The 18,069-nt window shown below is 43.9% G+C and overlaps 1 protein-coding gene across 1 annotated transcript in view; it reads left to right on the forward strand.

The window, feature by feature from the left end:
- The first annotated feature begins 1,765 nt into the window (after nucleotides 1–1,765).
- ATF6 (activating transcription factor 6) overlaps nucleotides 1,766–18,069 on the forward strand; it is a 91,929-nt gene continuing 75,625 nt past the window's right edge. Inside the window, exons 1-5 of the mRNA XM_083359462.1 lie at nucleotides 1,766–1,892; nucleotides 6,687–6,763; nucleotides 7,935–8,022; nucleotides 12,616–12,710; nucleotides 13,706–13,829. Of these exons, the coding sequence (XP_083215588.1) occupies nucleotides 1,829–1,892; nucleotides 6,687–6,763; nucleotides 7,935–8,022; nucleotides 12,616–12,710; nucleotides 13,706–13,829 (448 nt within the window). The 5' untranslated portion in view covers nucleotides 1,766–1,828. The remainder of the gene's footprint in view (nucleotides 1,893–6,686; nucleotides 6,764–7,934; nucleotides 8,023–12,615; nucleotides 12,711–13,705; nucleotides 13,830–18,069) is intronic.

The following is an 18,069-nucleotide window of genomic DNA, read 5'->3' on the forward strand; positions in this document are numbered from 1 at the left end:
GAAGGTTAGCTGGCAAAGGAAGAAAGCCAGAGTAAGGCTGAAGAAAATAATGGCTTTGATTTATTAGAGAGGATATTATATTGCTAATTAGATGGTTGAATATGGTGGAAAATAGATAACTTTTAGAAAATAAAGTAACATTATAATGGAATAGGTAAGATGTGTAACTAGACTATTAGACTTCAGTATGAAAAGGGAAAAAGGGAGAAGTCGAGATAAGGGAAACTTTTGGTCACCTAAACAAAAAACATTTGGAAATCATAAATAATAGTATTTCCTTGAATATTGATAGGAAATTAAAGTTTGAGGGGGAAAAAAGCAATAATAGGACATTGTTTATATAAGGATATTAAGTGCAAACACAATTAAGATGAACTATTGGTTAACCCAGTTGTTGTTGTTGTTAGCTGCGAAGTCGCGACCCTATGGACAACATTCCTCTAGGCCTTCCTGTCCTCTACCATCTTCTGGAGTCCATTTAAGCTCACGCCTACTGCTTCAGTGACACCATCCAGCCACCTCATTCTCTGTCGTCCCCTTCTTCTATTGCCCTCGATCTTCCCCAGCATTAGGCTCTTCTCCAGTGAGTCCTTCCTTCTCATTAGGTGGGTTAACCCAGACAACACATATAATGGTTTTGACTTATAGAGGGGATACTGTATTATTAATTAGATGGTTTAACATGGTGGAAAAGAGATAACGTTTAGAAAACAGAGCAAGAATATAATCAAATGGATAAGTTATGTAACTAGAATATTAGACTTTGTTATGAAAAGGGAAAAAGGGAGAAGTTGAGATAAGGGAAACTTTGGTCACCTAAATATAAAATACTTGGAAATCATAATGTTAATTTAAATATTAATGGAATTAAAGCCTGAAAAAAAGCAATAACAGGGCATGGATTGTATACAAGGACTAAGCGTAAATGCAATTAAGGTATAAGCTAAAAATTATTGATAACTGTAACAGTTGTTTTTACTTAGTTAATAATAATAAGAACTGTACCAGCCCAATATGAGATAGCAGATATTAAAGGAAAAAGAGAGGAAATATTTGATGTTGTAACATGAGATTTATACTAAAGACTTCTGTATGCTATTGAACTATTGATCAACCCAGTCATCACATTGCTTTTTAAATATTCAATTGTAAAATGAGACCACCAATAAAATATTATTTAAAAAAATGTAATGCCAAGACCACATTTCTGCTTCCAGAATTTTTGATTTGGGGCTAAGAACACAGCACTCAGGCACCACAACCAACTGTAGCAGCCCCTAAGTAAGATTGTACAAAGGTGTCTAAAGCGATGGCAAACCACCTCTGAAATCTTGCCAAGAAAACTGCAGGGGATCATTACGCGTTAACTAGTAGTTGGACAACGCGACGTCTTCAAGCAAACAACCAAACTCGGAGAGCACCAAGGACTCCACAATCAAGACTGACTCAAGCACAAAACAAAACCAAAACTTTAAAGCAGGGAGCCCAGTCGGGCTTGGAAATCTGCAAGGCTGTGCATTGAAGTTCTTTGAAAAAGTTCCTAGCCTGTCTTTTTTCAAAAGCGTGTGTGTGTGTGTGTGTGTGTGTGGAGGGGGGGGGGGAAAGCTTGCATAGACAACATTATTGACAGAAACGTCTTCCAGCTTCACCGCTGTCGCTAACCTCCGCAGAGGGATTGCGAGAGCAAAATAGGGAGACGCTTAACGTTGTTTCAACGATTTTTGGCCCTTCGCGGCCTTTGTAGTCGAGGGGCGGGGGTGGCGAGTAGGATGAATGTACCTTGTTTGCGTAGTTTACGAGCTTGGTGTGCAATCCCGGAAGACAAGAGATGGCGGCAGCGATGGCGGCGTCGATCGCCGGCTGGCCCTCCGGAGACCATAGTCTCGAATGGGGTAAGGCCCGGCCGTGGGAGGGAAGAGCCGTTCTTGGTCACCGCCGGCAGTAATTGGGTGGTGGTGGTGGGGGAATTGCTTCGGGTAGAAGAGATTTAGTGAGAGTTGCCATGTCGGGCTGCTTTGTTCCCTTCTTAAATCGTTTAAGGCAGGGGTAGGCAACCTCGGCTCTTTTAGGACTCATGGACTTCAACTCCCAGAATTCCTGAGCCAGCTTGGCTGGCTCAGGAATTCTGGGAGTTGAAGTCCATGAGTCCTAAAAGAGCCGAGGTTGCCTACCCCTGGTTTAAGGGAAGCACTTGGCCAAGTTGATCTAGGGATCTTCCCACCACGGGTCCAGCCGCCAGCTTTCCCTTATGAGTCTCCCCCTCGTATTTCCTATGACCTATGTTGCTGTAATCTTATAGGACAGGAATTATTTGTATTCCTATGTTGAGGGGTTGTCGTTTATTCCTGGAGAGGAAGAACCTTGTTAAAAGCCATCAAGGAAATTTGTGGCAGAGGCTCATGGATTTCCTTTTTTTTTTTTTTTTACAAAAGGTTCTGTATAAGCACTTTGTGAAACTTCAATTAAATAAGGTTGGAACCTGATTGAGCAAGAGCAAGGACTTCTAAAAATATATATATTTATTAACTAGATTGATGGTTTTGTAACTTTGTTTTCCAACTTGAAAAATTTCTGGAGCAGTTTGTAGAATCATTAAAAGCCTTGACAATTTCTGCCCTCAGATTTATTTTCTTTAAAAATGCAGTTACAGGGAGAAAGAGAAATTTGTGGGTGGGGAGAGGATATATACAATACCTACATCACCAAATGCTAATTTTATGGTTATTATTTATTTATTTGATTTGTATACCGCCATTCTCCCTAAGGACTCATAATGGCCAACGCTAATGGAAATGGGCTGCTCAGGAATGCCCAAATGACATTCTTGCCTCTAAAGCTGATGGCCTTGTTACCCTTTTGGGGGGGGGAGAAGGTGCTTAAGATGGGGAAATGGCATGAGAGAAAAATGTTGACTGTCCTCCAGTATTGCACTCCTGTTATAATTGTCCACAGGTAGCTTATGACTCCATTTATAGGTTGTGCAAAAATCTAATAATTTTCTTTAATTACAAATAATTTTGTTTAATTTCTGTGATGGTGCACACCAAGTATCTTCTGTGTGACTCCTGTCAGTGATGGAAGTGATAAAACATTCCATGATATTTGAACCAGATCCTTCTCTAGGTTTTATTTCGTGAGGATGCTAAGGATTAGCTATCATCAATATGTTATGGTTTTTGACTTTGATGTGTTAGCAGAGAAACAGAGAAACAAAAAAAGAATTCCTAGACTTTGAGCTTCTGTTGTTTATTTACTTAGGCCTGTGGGTGTATCCAAATGAAAATTATCATGCAAGTTGCAGTAACATGTTGGAATTCTAATATAATATTATATACAAATATGCCAGTGTCATCTCATGGGCTGATGTAATACCAGTACTTGAAAAGTAATCTAGCTCACAGTGCAACATTGTTGCATACATCAGCAGTGGTGCTTAAAGGTTTGTGAATTTTCAATATTTCTCAATTTTATATGAGATAGTTGTTCAGGTTTTAAATTGGTTAAAGTTAAGAAACTGAACTTAATCCATATGGATCAAGTTTTAATCATTCAAAAGAAAGATCAGAGAAGAGTAATTCCATTTGTGCTGTGTTGCGATGAGCGACCGGTCAGGGTTCTGGCTTCAGCTCTTAGAGCCCCGTGACAGGGGTGAGAATTTGGAGGGACCCTCACAAGGGTGATCACCTTGAATATGGAAGGATCTTGCCCTTTACCACCGACCCAGTATGCCGGAAATTCCAACGGTCATACTTGGGAACTGCGATAGTTTAGAGCAGAATCCTAGGAAAGACTGAGACACCAACACAAGTTTGCTCAAGGTGAGAGCACAGAGTGCTCGGGGAAGATGTTATGCCCCCGAATACCTCTGGACACTCTCTCTTTATTAGGCTGTTTCAATTGGGAGGGGGGAAAAAACACTCATGGAAGGTCAAAGGGGAACATAGCTCATGGTATACAATTACTAATGAAGAAAGCAAAGGTCATTACAGGAAACAATATTGCATAGCTATCTTATACAAATGTTGACAGGGATTATTGCAGGAAGACATAACTTGAGGCAGAGATATACAAATGCTAACAGGGAAGACAAAAGGTTATCACAGGAAGACATGACTTGAAAGACATAATCTTGAAACAGAGACAATTTCAGGAGACAGAAAACTATATATCTTGAGACATGGGCAATTTAAATGAAACAAGTCTTTGTTGTATACACATGTGAATCAGAGACAGGAATGTGGTTGTAAATAAGAAAAGAGTTTTATCACCAGAGGCAGAGATGGAATGTAGGAATGTGACCTAATCGATTACTAATTGGGGAAAGGGCAGAAGTGTTGAACTTTTTCAAAGAAGGTCTTTAGCAGGCAGAGGAAAGCAGATTTTACACTTGCAGAAATATCATCACTGGAGACAGGAAGGGAGAACCTTGTAATTTTTAATATAGGAATCTTTTGTAGGTCTGGGTTCTCTACAGTGCTGAGTGACTCCTTTCCCCTGATAGGTAGTTTTGTCCTACCTCCTAGACCAGACATGTCAAACTTACGATGTCACATGACGTCACGCAACGTAACGGGAGAGTTTTGCCATTGCCAGCAATGGGATGTGCGCGGCTTCCGGATGACGCGTCCGGCCCATGGGCTGGCAGTTTGACACCCCTGTCCTAGACCATCTTGCCTAGTGAACAGAGCAGCTGGGCCCAGTTGGAGCTCCTAAAAGCCTACATTTAGCAAAATGAAAAACCTCATTCTGTTTTCCATTACTTCTTTCCCGGTCCTTCAAAAACACAGCTACTTCCTGGAAGATACAAAACCACTGGAGAGACACTCAGCTTCAGATCATAAACATAGCAAGACTCTTTTGCAGCACTGGCTCTGTGCAGGAAGCATGGCTGAACAGTCTGCTGGTTCCTCTAGTGCAGGGGTAGGCAACCTCGGTTCTTTTATGACTCATGGACTCCAACTTCCAGAATTCCTGAGTCAGCTATGCTGACTCAGGAATTCTGGGAGTTGGAGTCCATGAGTCATAAAAGAGCCGAGGTTGTCTACCCCTGCTCTAGTGCCAAGTGAGAGTAGTGCTCAAAAAATAGGTCAAGTCAATGTCCAGACCCTAATCCTATAAAAATGTTATAGAAAGACTTGAAACAGCGGTCCATGCAAAGAAGCCCACCAACATCCCTGAGTTGAAACTGTTCTATAAGGAGGAATGGGCTAAAATTCCCCCAAGCTGATGTGTGGAACTGATCAACATTATTGAAAATGTTTAGTTGCATTTATGGCCCAAAGAGAGCACATCAATTCCTAAAGGAAAAGTTCATGTACTTTTGCCATACACAAATATAGAGCTTTGGATCATTTCCCTCAATAAATGAACTATGTTTTTTTTAACTAATTGGTTTAACTGGGTTCTGTTTATTTAGTTTTAGGACTTGTGGAAAACAGATCATGTTTTAGGTCATATTTATGCAGAAATACTGAACGTTCTAAAAGGGTTCAGAAACTTTTAACCACTACTGAATATGAAACAACCAGAAGAGGCCATCCATTGGGATGCTGATGATATGCCTTCTAATCTGCAAACTGAGCCCAGTGAGAGATGCAGTAGATGTCCTGTCCCAGGGCCTGCCCACTTTCAGGAACTGAATGGGGAAAGGCAGGCTGGGACTTGACTCAAGACAGAGTGACTCTTAATTGAAGAACATTCTGATTCCAGAATTATGCCATCTTTGACTCTCGAAAGGGTTGTTCTCCTCTTGAGTTCATAGTTTCATTCATAGCTCTGGGAAACCATGTAAGCAGGAAGGCCATTACCCAGCTGGGGCTGGTATGCCACTTGTGACCTTATCTGAAACTGGATGTTCCTAATTAGTTTTCTGTAATTTGATCTCCTTAATGCTGTCCTTAAAGACCACCTGGAAACTTCAGCTGGTTCAGAATGCAAGAGCCAGGCATGCTTGTTGACCAGTCTTGGTACTGTAATGACACACTATTGTTGTAGCTGGTTGCCAGTGTGTTTGTGAGTGCAGCTCAGTATAATGGTTGTTGCTACCTTGAAAGCCCTCAGTGCTTGGTATCAGCTTGGTATCAGTGCTTGATCATCTTTCTCAGATAGCCTCTAGCTATCTACTCCAGATGGCTAGAGAGTATCTATTAAGAGTTCGCATCTATCAAGAGGGAACCAAATATTGGATGTTTTGCTGACAACTCCCTCTTATGCTTCCTGAGGTGAGGATGGCCTGCAAGCTGGTAAATTTGCTTTTTCTAGAAGCCTTTGGAGGGCTGGGCTACGGGTAGGGTGTAGAAATGTGTGTATATTTATCTCTATATATTTTGTTATTAATTGGCATTAACTGTTGCAACTTTGTTATTGAAGCTTTAAAATGTAGGTGTATTATTTTAGCAAACCACCTAAAGTCCAATGATGACTGAAGTATATATATAATATGTAAATAAACTTGGCAAATAGTCCATTTCCTGAAAAGTGTGCATTTCTATATTTTATATTTTAAACACTGAATCGTGGAATGAAAATTTGAAATGACATACAATAAAATTATGTCCTGCTGCTTTGTTTTGTTACCATTGCAGAATTTGCCCAGTGGAATGGTCTGTTCCTTGTTTTTGGGAAATGAGGAAGGCCTGAATTATTTTGTGTGACTTATATACCCTATGTGCTTATTTAAATCCTAGAGTCTCTTCTCTTCAGTGAAATTGGGGATCTCTTAGGAGAAGATGAACTTCAGCTAGATGTAGAGAATGAAACCTATGTGAGTAAGAGGAAAGCATTCTTAACCTTAATTTTTCTTTATACTGGTTTTCATTCTTTTCAATCCAATAAAATGCTGCAAAGAACTTTATGTCATGGGATTTAGGATTTTGTTCAACTACAGAAAAAGCAGAACAGAAAATGGCCATATTTAATAGGTGGAGAGAAGTACGTGATAGAAAGATCAGCTAAGAGCTAAGAGCCTTGGTGGAGCAGTGGGCTAATGCCTCCTTAAGTAACACCAGCTGCCTGCAATTAGTGCAGGTTCGCATCCCACCAGGCTCAAGGTTGACTCAGCCTTCCATCCTTCCGAGGTAGGTAAAATGAGGACCCAGATTGTTGGGGGCAATTAAGCTGACTTTGTAATAATGCCGCTTGGGGTGTGTGTGTGTGTGAAAGCCCTAATAAGCAGGCATATACATAGAATGAAGGCTACTGCTAAGCTTGTAAGCCGCCCTGAGTCTTCGGAGAAGGGTGGGATATAAATGGAATAAAATAATAAATAAATAAATAAATAAATAAATAAATAAATAAATAAATAAATAAATGAAGTTTATCAGCCTTGGTGCTTTTATGATCTTCCCAATCACAAGAATAGTATGAAAAGCATTGATATGTGAATTATACTTGTACTAACAGATATGTAATGGACAATGAGTAAAATGATAAAACATTTCTGTAGTTTAAGCAATTTGTATTCAATAATTACTGAGTCTGTTTAAATATTTATATACCCATGACATAATAAATACCAGTGATGTGGATTATTAAAGCAGTGTTTTTATGGGGGATTGTGCAGTATTGCTGGTCCAAATTTCCCCATTTGTAATACCTTATGCTGGTGAAAAATAAAAGAGAACATACGTACTACCATGAAAGAGTACAGTGTCAAATATTATCTTGGTAAACAGCTATTAGGCTGTGTCCTGGAAGGCATGACAAGTTTGTGTTTGATATATAAAGCAAATAGTTTCAGAATTATAATGCCAAGAAACAAAGGTGAGAAGGTAGTAAAATTGACTTTCTGATAGCAGCCTAGCATTTTTATCCTTTATTTTCAACCTATCAAGGAACGTATTTGATAAAGCAAAGCAATGCTGTAATTCTTTTGCAGCTAGCCACTATTCTTTTGTTGCCTGTCCTCCCGTAACCTTGCTTATTATCATTTATAGGAAAGCAGTCTTGGTGACCTTGACTTTGATTTAGACTTGATGTCTTGGGATTCAGATGCATGGGAGGTTATGAAGCAGACACCATCAGGTAATTTCTGATTGAGTTGTTTATGACAGTAAGCAGTTGTAAAATTGTATAACTCTTTAAAAGATATCCCTTTCCTCAGAGAACTTAAGCCAGGAGAGAGAAATCACTTGTTTGAGATGGTATAGGTCAGACATGTCAAACACAAGGCCCGGGGGCCGGATCCAGCCCATGAAGTGGTTTCATGCGGCCCACGAAGCCATCCTGGAAACAGTGAGGGAACAGCCCCCACTGCCTTGGCCCTGGCCCAGAGACCCTCCTTCTGCCAGAGACCCTCAGATCTGTCCCACTCCTGCCCAGGCCCCCATAGGCACCCTTGATGGAACGATGTAGAGCTGGCCATGCCCACCCAGTAGGCCATACACACTCCAGCTGCGCTCATCCAGTAGGCCACGCCCACCTTGGCCATACCCATCCGGCCCCCTGAGGGCAACCGCAATGCTGATGCGGCTCTCAATGAAATTGAGTTTGACACCCCTGGTATAGGTTCTCCTGCTTGAGCAGGGGGCTGGACTAGAAGACCTCCAAGGTTCCTTCCAGATTCTATTCTATTCTATTCTATTCTATTCTATTCTATTCTATTCTATTCTATTCTATTCTATTCTATTCTATTCTATTCTATTCTACTCTACTCTACTCTACTCTACTCTACTCTACTCTACTCTACTCTATTCTATATACTACTTATCAAGAGCATCTAACCTAGGAAATAAGTGCAAGCCAGACACAGCAACAGTTGCATGTGACTGCATGGATGCTGCAATGGTTGTAAGTGTGAGGACTGGTCATAAGTAACTTTTTTTCAGCACCATCATAACTTCGAACAGTTGCTAAACAAATCATCATTTAGCAAGACCTACTGTGTTGTTTGTGAAGTTGCAGAGTTCTCTCCTAGACATTGTACTATTCATTATTTTTGTTAATACAGAATTGAGGAAATAACTAATCAAAATAATATGAACAGACTAGGAAAATGAACTTAACAGCATAGAATTTAATTGCAAAAAAATCCTTTAGAAAAAAATTAAATCCTAGTTTATAATAGGAGAAAACTACCTTGAAATTATATTTTATGATACTAAGTAAAAGCAGTATAGTATGTCTGCAATATTCCCGATTATCTGTGGAAGTATAACTGTTTAACCAACTTCAGATTTAAAAGAGCTAGAAAAAATCGAAACCCTCCAAGCTGAGGGAAAATGTCAGCTATTCAAAAAAGCTAGTAACATAGCAAAGATGAAGTCAGGAAAGCAAAGGCTCAGAATGAACGAAGACTTGTAACAGAAGTCAAGGATAATAAAAAAGTTTTGACATTAATAACAAGGAAAAAGTCAAACTTATTTTGTAATCTTGAAGTGTAGTTTGTCTTTTCCATATCTATATTTTCTTGTAAATTTTTTTCCATCTGGTTTAAGTCATATTTTCTTGTATTTTTAAATTCCATCTTGAAATCTCTCTCCTCTGTCTCGTAGTCAGTTAAGTGTTTTTTCTGCTTTTTTTATTTTCTGAGAATTTTTATGTTGCAAAGTTAAATTGGAGATGTGTTCATTTATGTTTTCAAGGTTATGTTTAATTTTCTCGTGGTTTGAGATTATTGTTGTTTGAATTAATTGCAACATAATATAGATCTCCTTCTGGAAAGTATTTGTTTTTTCTTGGTATATTCTTTCTGCAGATCTCTGGTTTTCCATGATAGCCAAAAATCAAAGTTTTTCTTTCTCTGCAGACAGCTTTAGAGTCACAGTTGAGTTAGTATTTGTAATCCAGAAAGGTCTTTTTTTTAAGAGTTTATAATTCTCACTTTGTAGAAAGCCCAAGATGTTCTCTTTTCTTTTCTTTTGTCACAACTGTTCTTTGTTATTAAAACTTTGAAAGTCACCAAAATCAAATTTATCTTTTCCTGGGCCTTGCCAGTCTCTATAGTAAAGCAGCTGTTGTATATTTTCATCCTTCACTAGATGTCCGCACCAGTTCTTTCAGTAATAGACAATTATTTACTTCTATTTTCATGATATAAAAGGAAAATCTTAACAGATTCCACCAATTTCAAACTTATCCAAATTAAGTCTTATAGCCTTTTAATTTCAATATATTTTTATTCCCCCTGGAAGGTTTAATTCACCACTTTCGTCTGCAGGAGGGTGGAGCAAAAGTCCCCCTCCTTCTCACTTTCAGAGGCTTTTTGCTTCTTGGGGTTTTTCTTCTCCCCCCCCCCAGGAAATCAATTTCCAAATAGGAGATAGAAAATCATTGTTCTTACCCAGTTCCAAACACATTGTTTACAGTCAGCTTGAAGTAGTACTTTTTGATTTCGGTTGCTTGTAGCTTGGGCTAGACTCGGAACGTGAGCTAGCCTCTTCTCCTGCTGGTTTCTGGAGGGGCTTTTCCCAAATCAATCAGATTGACCGTCATCTCTCCGCAATCAGTGGGACTTCCCCCCTTCTGTGTGGTCCCTACGGGGCAACTTCAGGCCCATTTAGGGTCTGCTGGCAGGCAGAAATCAGCCGTAGGGAGCAGAGTCCTGCGATCCCTCAGCTGCTGCGCTACTGTGCAAAACTGGAACTCTTCTCTTCTACTCTACTCTACTCTAAACAACAACAACAACAACAATAAAAAAGTTGGAAGGGACCTTGGAGGTCATCTAGTCCAACCCCCTGCTCAGGCAGGAAACACTATACCATTTCAGACAAATGGCTGTCCAGTCTCTTCTTAAAAACTTCCAGTGTTGGAGTATTCACAGCTTCTGGAGGCAGGTTGTTCCACTGAATAATTGTTCTCACTGTCAGAAAATTTCTCCTTAGTTCTATCTAGGTTGCTTCTCTCTTCAGTTAGTTTCCATCTGTTGCTTCTTGTCCTGCCTTCAGGTGCTTTGGAGAATAGCTTGACTCTCTCTTCTTTGTGGCAGCCTCTGAGATATTGGAACACTGCTATCATGTCACCCCTTGTCCTTCTCTTCATTAGACTAGACATATCCAACTCCAGCAACTGTTCCTCATATGTTTTAGCCTCCAATCCCCTGATCATCTTTGCTGCTCTTCTCTGTATTCTTTCTAGAGTCTCAACATCTTTTTTACATCGTGGTGACCAAAACTGGATGCAGTATTCCAAGTGTGGCCTTACCAAGGCATTGTAAAGTGGTATTAATACTTCACGTGATTTTGATTCTATCCCTCTGTTAATGCAGCCTAACACTGTGTTGGCTTTTGTGGCAGCTGCAGCACACTGCTGGCTCATATCTAAGTGATTGTCCACTAGAACTCCGAGATCCCTCCCACAGTTGCTACTATTGAGCAAGGTACCCCCTATACTATACCTGTACATTTGGTTTTTCTTGCCTAAATGTAGAACCCTACTTTTTTCACCCTTGAATTTCATTTTGTTAGATAGCACCCAATGTTCAAGTCTGTCAAGATCTTCTGTATCTTAAGCCTGTTTTCTGGAGTGTTGGCTATTCCTGCCAGCTTGGTGTCGTCTGCAAATTTGATGAGTTTCCCCATCTATCCCCTCATCCAAATCATTGATGAAGATGTTGAAGAGCACTGGGCCCAGAACAGAGCCCTGGGGCACCCTGCTACACACTTCCCTCCATGTAGATCAGTTCCATTGAGGACCACATGTTGAGTATGGCTGGTCAGCCAGCTATGAATCCATCTGGTGGTGATGCTGTCTAACCCACATTTTTCTATCTTATCAAGTAGTAGGTTGTGGTCTACTTTATCAAATGCCTTGCTGAAGTCCAAGTAAATTATATCCACACATTCCTCTGGTCCACTAATTTTGTCACCTGGTCAAAAAATGCAATAAGATTTGTCTGGCATGATCTGTTTTTGACAAACCCATGTTGGCTTTTGGTAGTGACTTAGTTTGCCTCGAGGTGTTCGCTGATTCATTGCTTGATTATCTTTTCCAAGGTATTTCCCAGGTATTGAGGTCAGACTGATAGGTCTGTAGTTTCCTGGATCCATTTTCCCCCCCTTTTTTGAAGATGGGAACTACTTCAGCTCTTTTCCAGTCCTCTGGTACAGTGCTGCAGGATCTTTAAAAGATATAGTTCACATCTGCCAGTTCCTTCAGAACCTTGGGGTGTAATCCATCTGGTCCTGGTGATTTGAACTCATCTAGGCTGGACAGGTGCTCACTTACCATTTTCTTGCCTATCTCAACTTGCGTTTCTATTCTGTTTTTTACGGCACTGTTTTTGATAGGTTGGGCTGTTTTTTCCCTTTGTGTAAATACAGATGCAAATTCTGTTTGTAAATATGGATTCTACTCTACTCCTACTCTACTCTACTCTCTCAAGAAAGATCAGCCCAAATGCCCATATAAAATAAAAAAGAACTCATTACTTTCATTTTATTGTTAATTCAGCATTTTGTACAGCAAGTGCATTCACAGTGAAATTTGCAATTAAGAGTAAAAAGGTTCTGTAGGAGAAATAAATTCCGTATCCCCAGTGCCCTCTTTATGAGGGGAAGGCAGAATGGAAAGCTAGAGCCCTATGTTTCAGTCCCCAATGTACTGAATGTGGAATGTACCTTTGGATGCAATTCTTCCTGAGAGGAATCTGTTAATTTTCTTTAATTCTTTCTATTGAAGATATAGAGTGCAAAGCAGAACCCCTCTCACCAACTGCTTCAACAGATTCTGTTCCTTCTCCTTTACCTGTGGACTCTCCAGTACAACATGTACCTGTAAGTAATTTCTTTTGGCTAGTTAGATGCCATGTGGTAATCTTTAACCAGATTGATATTCAAAATAATCTTTATCATCAGCTAATACAGATGCAAAGAAACAATTGCATTGCTGGTTAACCTTTCCTTTATTGCTGGCACTGGGTTCTTTCCAAGTATCTGGGAACCAATCAGCATTCAGAAGGAATGATGCAAAGAGTTCTGAAATCCAAGGTTAGGAGACTTGCCAGAGTCAGTGGGTGAGACCTTGCTGTCTGAAGATAAATTTGCCAAATCTGGAAACTGAGACGATCTGTTAGAGCTGCACGTTTGTGGCCTCAACAACATTCCACATCTACTTAATTCTGTGTTCCCACCCTATTCTTTTATCTACCTCATCAACTTCTGTGGTAGTTGGAGGACTTGCAGAGTTTTGGACTGAAATGCAAATGATTTCTTGGCCTAGTTCAGAATTTTTGAGGTCTCCTGTGTTATGCAAAAGTGTTTTAAATGCATTGTAACTAAAGTATATAGTATATAGTATAAAGTATAAAGTATATAGAGATGTGGTGGCTCAGTGGATTAGGACGCTGAGCTTGTCGATCAGAAGGTCGGCAGTTTGGCAGGTCGAATCCTGAGTGCCGTGTAACAGAGTGAGCGCCTGTTACTTGTCCCAGCTTCTGCCAACCTAGCAGTTCGAAAGCACATAAAAATGCAAGTAGAAAAATAGGGACCACTACGGTGGGAAGGTAACAGCGTTCCATGGGCCTTTGGCATCTAGTCATGCCGGCCACATGACCACAGAGACGTCCTCGGACAAGCGCTGGCTCTTCGGCTTTGAAACGGAGATGAGCACTGGCCCCTAGAGACGACTAGCACGCATGTGCGGGGGAACCTTTACATTTTTAACTAAGGTATAATTGGGAAAAATAGTTCTGCCAATGTATTTGTCTTTTGCTTGTTTGTTGTAACAAGAAGAATTACAATGTTTGTAATTTTTTTTAAAACATTCCCAGGAAGGTGTGGAGTTTGGCACTAATTCTCACTTATCCATTGCATCTTTATATGACAAACGCAGCTCCAGATCATCATTACCTATAGAGCAAACTGAGAAGTCCCCGCCTAAAACTATGCGTTCAGGTATGATTTTTATTTGCCCATTTTCCAATATGGAAACAATAACAGTGGTCTAAATTAGTAAGAATAACTAAGAATTTTGTCTTTCACTCAGTTAAATATCATGTAGACGTTTTCTTTGGTTTGCTTAGATCGAAGTACATTTGCACATGCACAAAATAGTTCCTGAGAATCATTCTTTGTTTTTTGATTAAGTATGCTCATATAATAGGTGGCATTATTATAGAAAAGGTACTTCATCGTAAAGACATAATCCCTATTGCTCACATTTTTTACAAATAATTGTATTAAAATAGATTTAGAAACTTGCAGCCGTATAAATTGGCACTTTAAAAAACTTTTAATTAGCTGAATTAAACAGTGATGCCGTACTGTTTTGTGAATTAAAATATAATGTAGAAGTAGTGTTAGTTGAGAATAAATTAGGTGTTCGCCACTTTTCTTTCTATAATGTCTTCCTTACTTGTTTGTGATTTTTAAACAGAGGTGTGCAGTAATATATCGGCATTTCTACAGCTAAAACATAATAAAACAGTTGCTGTAGCTAAGGCTGTTCATTTATTTTCAAGTGTGTAGAACCACTAGGCTGATTACACTATAATGTTATGCTAAGTACACAAGCAATTGAACTTAATTCGCTATTCCTTTCTGGTTAGGCTTATCTGTGTAATAAATGGTGTACCACTTATTTGAAGTTAGCCAGATCACCTTTTCTAATTTATATTAAGAATAAGCCAGGATTTGAGCAACTTAAAAGCCAATACAATTATTGCATTGAAGGAAGAGAAGGGAGTGTACAAATGCCAGGCTTTACTTGGTCTGATTCCAGCTGATATGTTTGAACGAGCCCGTCGCAGCCATCCAGGAGGGGCCGGAGGCTCTGCTCTGCCCCGGCCCCCTGACCGGCTCCCGGGTGACGGCGGCGTCTCCAGGTTATCAGCGGAGACGCCGCGGACCAGCTGGACCAGCTGGGTGGCGGAGGCGGAGGCATCGGCGGCGCTGGAGGTGAGAGACCCGCCCCTGGACCACGACAGCCGTCGCAGCCATCCAGGAGGGGCCGGAGGCTCTGCTCTGCCCCGGCCCCCTGACCGGCTCCCGGGGACGGCGCCGTCTCCGGACTATCGACGGAGACGCCGCGGACCAACTGGACCAGCTGGGTGGCGGAGGCGGCGGCATCGGCGTCGAGAGGCCCGCCCCTGGACCACGACAGCCCTGGACCACGGCAGCCCTCGCAGCCATACAGGAGGGGCCGAAGGCTCTGCTCTGCCCCTGGCCGGCTCCCGGGTGGCAGCGGCATCTTCGGCGGTGAGAGCCCAGCGAGCCCTGGTCTGCGGTCTCCTCCGATGCCGATCACCGGGCAAGGGTGGCGTCTCCGCAGATCAGCTGTGCGGCGGAGGCGCCGGCAACGAAACCAACAGCAGCAGCAACGGGCAGCGGCGGCGTCTCCGAGGATCAGAGGAGGCGCCACGGATCAGCTGGGCGGTGGAAGAGGCGGCAGCGAGGACGACCGCGGCCGGGACTGCTTCTCCAGGCCTAGTCGTTCGCCACCCATGGGCCTTGACAGCGGCGGTAGCACTGACGGCGCGGCATCTTCGACCCGCCCCCTGTACCGCTACGGCCGTTGCAACAATCCTCAAGGAGACGCCGCAGACAAGCTTTACAACGGTAGCGGCAGCAACGAAGACATGGGCGGTGAGGCAGCTGCTCTGGGCCCTGGTCGACCGTCCTCCGAGGGGCCTTGACAGAGGCCCTGACAGAGACGCTAGTAACAGCGGTGCGGCGTCTCGACCACCGTGGGCTGCCCCTGGACGGCGGTGCCTCCGAAAGATTCACACCAAAGGAGACGCTGGACAATGGAGGCGACGGCCCGAGCCACCTCCTCGAGACACCTTGATCGGAGACGGCAACACCAGGGGCATGACACCAGGGACTCCCGTACCTCTGGGAGACCACGCTCTGGACGGTCCTCAATCAATAGGCCGGGAGCAACGCCCAGAGGATCAGGGAGAGAACTGTTTGGGGCGGCTGAACCACCGGAGCTGACGCCAATTAATGGATCCCTCCATCCTGCCTTCTGCCCACTCTCACCCATCTTTGCCCATTCTCTCCCCACAGGACATAACGGGCCTGGGTGCTAGCCACAGTGGCAGAGTGGCTGGGCCTTACACCTGCTACCCCATAGAGGTGAGAGCTCTATGGGGTATGCCTCACCCAGAGTACGTTCTGGACCACCTCCGGAAGCAGAGACACAACCCATCGTGAGAGGATGAGGAGTGGCCTGCTTCTGGGGGTTCGCCCGGCCAAGTGGCAGTGGCAGGGCGACGATCCAGATACGCACCTACCCGACTCGACCCTCCTGCAAATTCACCATCCGGGGGACAGCCTTCCCGGAACCACCTGTGACTATGCTCGTTCAATACTCTAGCATAGCACTGCACGCCCTCAGGGGTTCCCCACTCTCCTGGGTGCGACCCGCCTGCATCACATCCAATCTTGATGACGGACCCAACCACTGGGCCTCTGAGAGATGGCCAGGCAGGGTCAGGGGCCTCCAGCATAAGCCCAACAAGAGGCCCCTGATTAAGTTCTTAGTTAAGTTTTTTGTGGGGTTAGGGAGGGGGGAGGGAGGAGACTATGGTTGTGCGGGAAAGGCACGCCTTCCAGCCACCATAACGCATGCCAGGCCCACGGCCGTTCGCGACGGCGTACAACGAGGACCAGTCGCCGATAACACCCAGTGGCGTACTGACAAACGTCCCATCCCTAGGATGGTGGGGAATGGCAGAAGGTGCACAGACAGAGGGCCGTATCGTCACCGGGAGTGTCATCTCCGCTCTGTACAGGCGGTGAGACGCTCCGACCCTCTGTTCTCCCCCGGAGGACCCGGGAGCAAAGGTGCGCACCCTCCCATGCTAAGGCTGGTCTACCTGAATGCAAGGTCCGCAGCTAACAAAGCTCACCTCATTCGTGACCTAGTGGAGAGTGAGCATGCGGACCTGGCCTGCATCACGGAAACCTGGCTGGGCCCAGAGGGGGGTGTTCCTCTGGTAGACCTCTGCCCGCCAGGTTTCCAGGTACTGCACCAGCCCCGGGCTCATGGGAGGGGCGGGGGAGTGGCAGTTATCATCAGGGAATCCCTTAGCCCGCGAGAGACCACCGTCCCTCAGATGGTCGGGTGTGAGTCTCTCCTACTGAGATTCGGCCCAGGGGCGCAGTTGGGTCTGCTGCTGGCGTACCTACCACCTAATCGTGCAGCGGCGGCCCTACCCGAGCTACTCGATGTCCTCTCAGGGTTGGTGGTTGAATTCCCAAGACTCATGGTCTTGGGCGACTTTAATCTACCGTCCCTGGGAGGATCGTCCGAACTGGCTCGGGAGTTCATGGCTTCCATGACGGCCATGGACCTGCTGCAAATAATTTCTGGGCCGACTCATGAGAGAGGCCACAACCCAGACTTGGTGTTCTTGTCTGGACGGTGGCGTGATGATGTCGGTGGGGGTGCCACAACTATTACGCCCCTGTCATGGACCGATCACCACCTCCTGCGGCTAGACTTCCCCCTTGCCACCCCCCACCGTGGGTGCACGGTGCCAGTCAGATGGTACCGCCCTAGGCGCCTAATGGACCCTGATAAGTTCCAGGCAGCGCTTAGGGACTCGCATGCACCCCCTGCTCACAGCTCGGCAGAAGCCTTAGTGGAAGCCTGGGAAAAGGCAGCCACGGAGGCTCTGGACCGAGTTGTACCCTTGCGGCCTCTGACCCGGCGCAGATCCCAGCGAGCCCCATGGTTCACCGAGGAGCTCCGGGAGATGAAGCGTCGGAGACGGGGCCTAGAGAGCCGTTGGAGGTCCAGTCGATCCGAATCCGACCGATTGGGACTAAGAATCCTCACCAGGTCTTATCTCGCTGCGATAAGGGTGGCAAAATCCAACTACTTTTCCACCCTCATCGCGTCCGCAGATAATCGCCCGGCTGCCTTGTTCAGGGTGACTCGCTCCCTATTAAACCAAGAGGTGAGGGAGGAACCCTTGCAGGGTCGAGCCGAGGAATTTGGTCAATATCTGCTGGATAAAATCGCTCGGATTCGAACTGGTCTGGACTCCAACTGGGCTGAGATGGAAGAACAAGACATGGACAGTCTTGTCGACGTCATCTGGGAAGAATTTGATCCTGTAACTCCTAAGGAAGTGGACAGGATTATGAGAAGGTTGAGCTCCTCCACATGCTTACTGGACCCGTGCCC

Source organism: Vipera ursinii (genome assembly GCF_947247035.1).
Source record: "Vipera ursinii genome assembly, chromosome: 3".
NCBI classification, from domain to species: Eukaryota; Metazoa; Chordata; class Lepidosauria; order Squamata; family Viperidae; genus Vipera; species Vipera ursinii.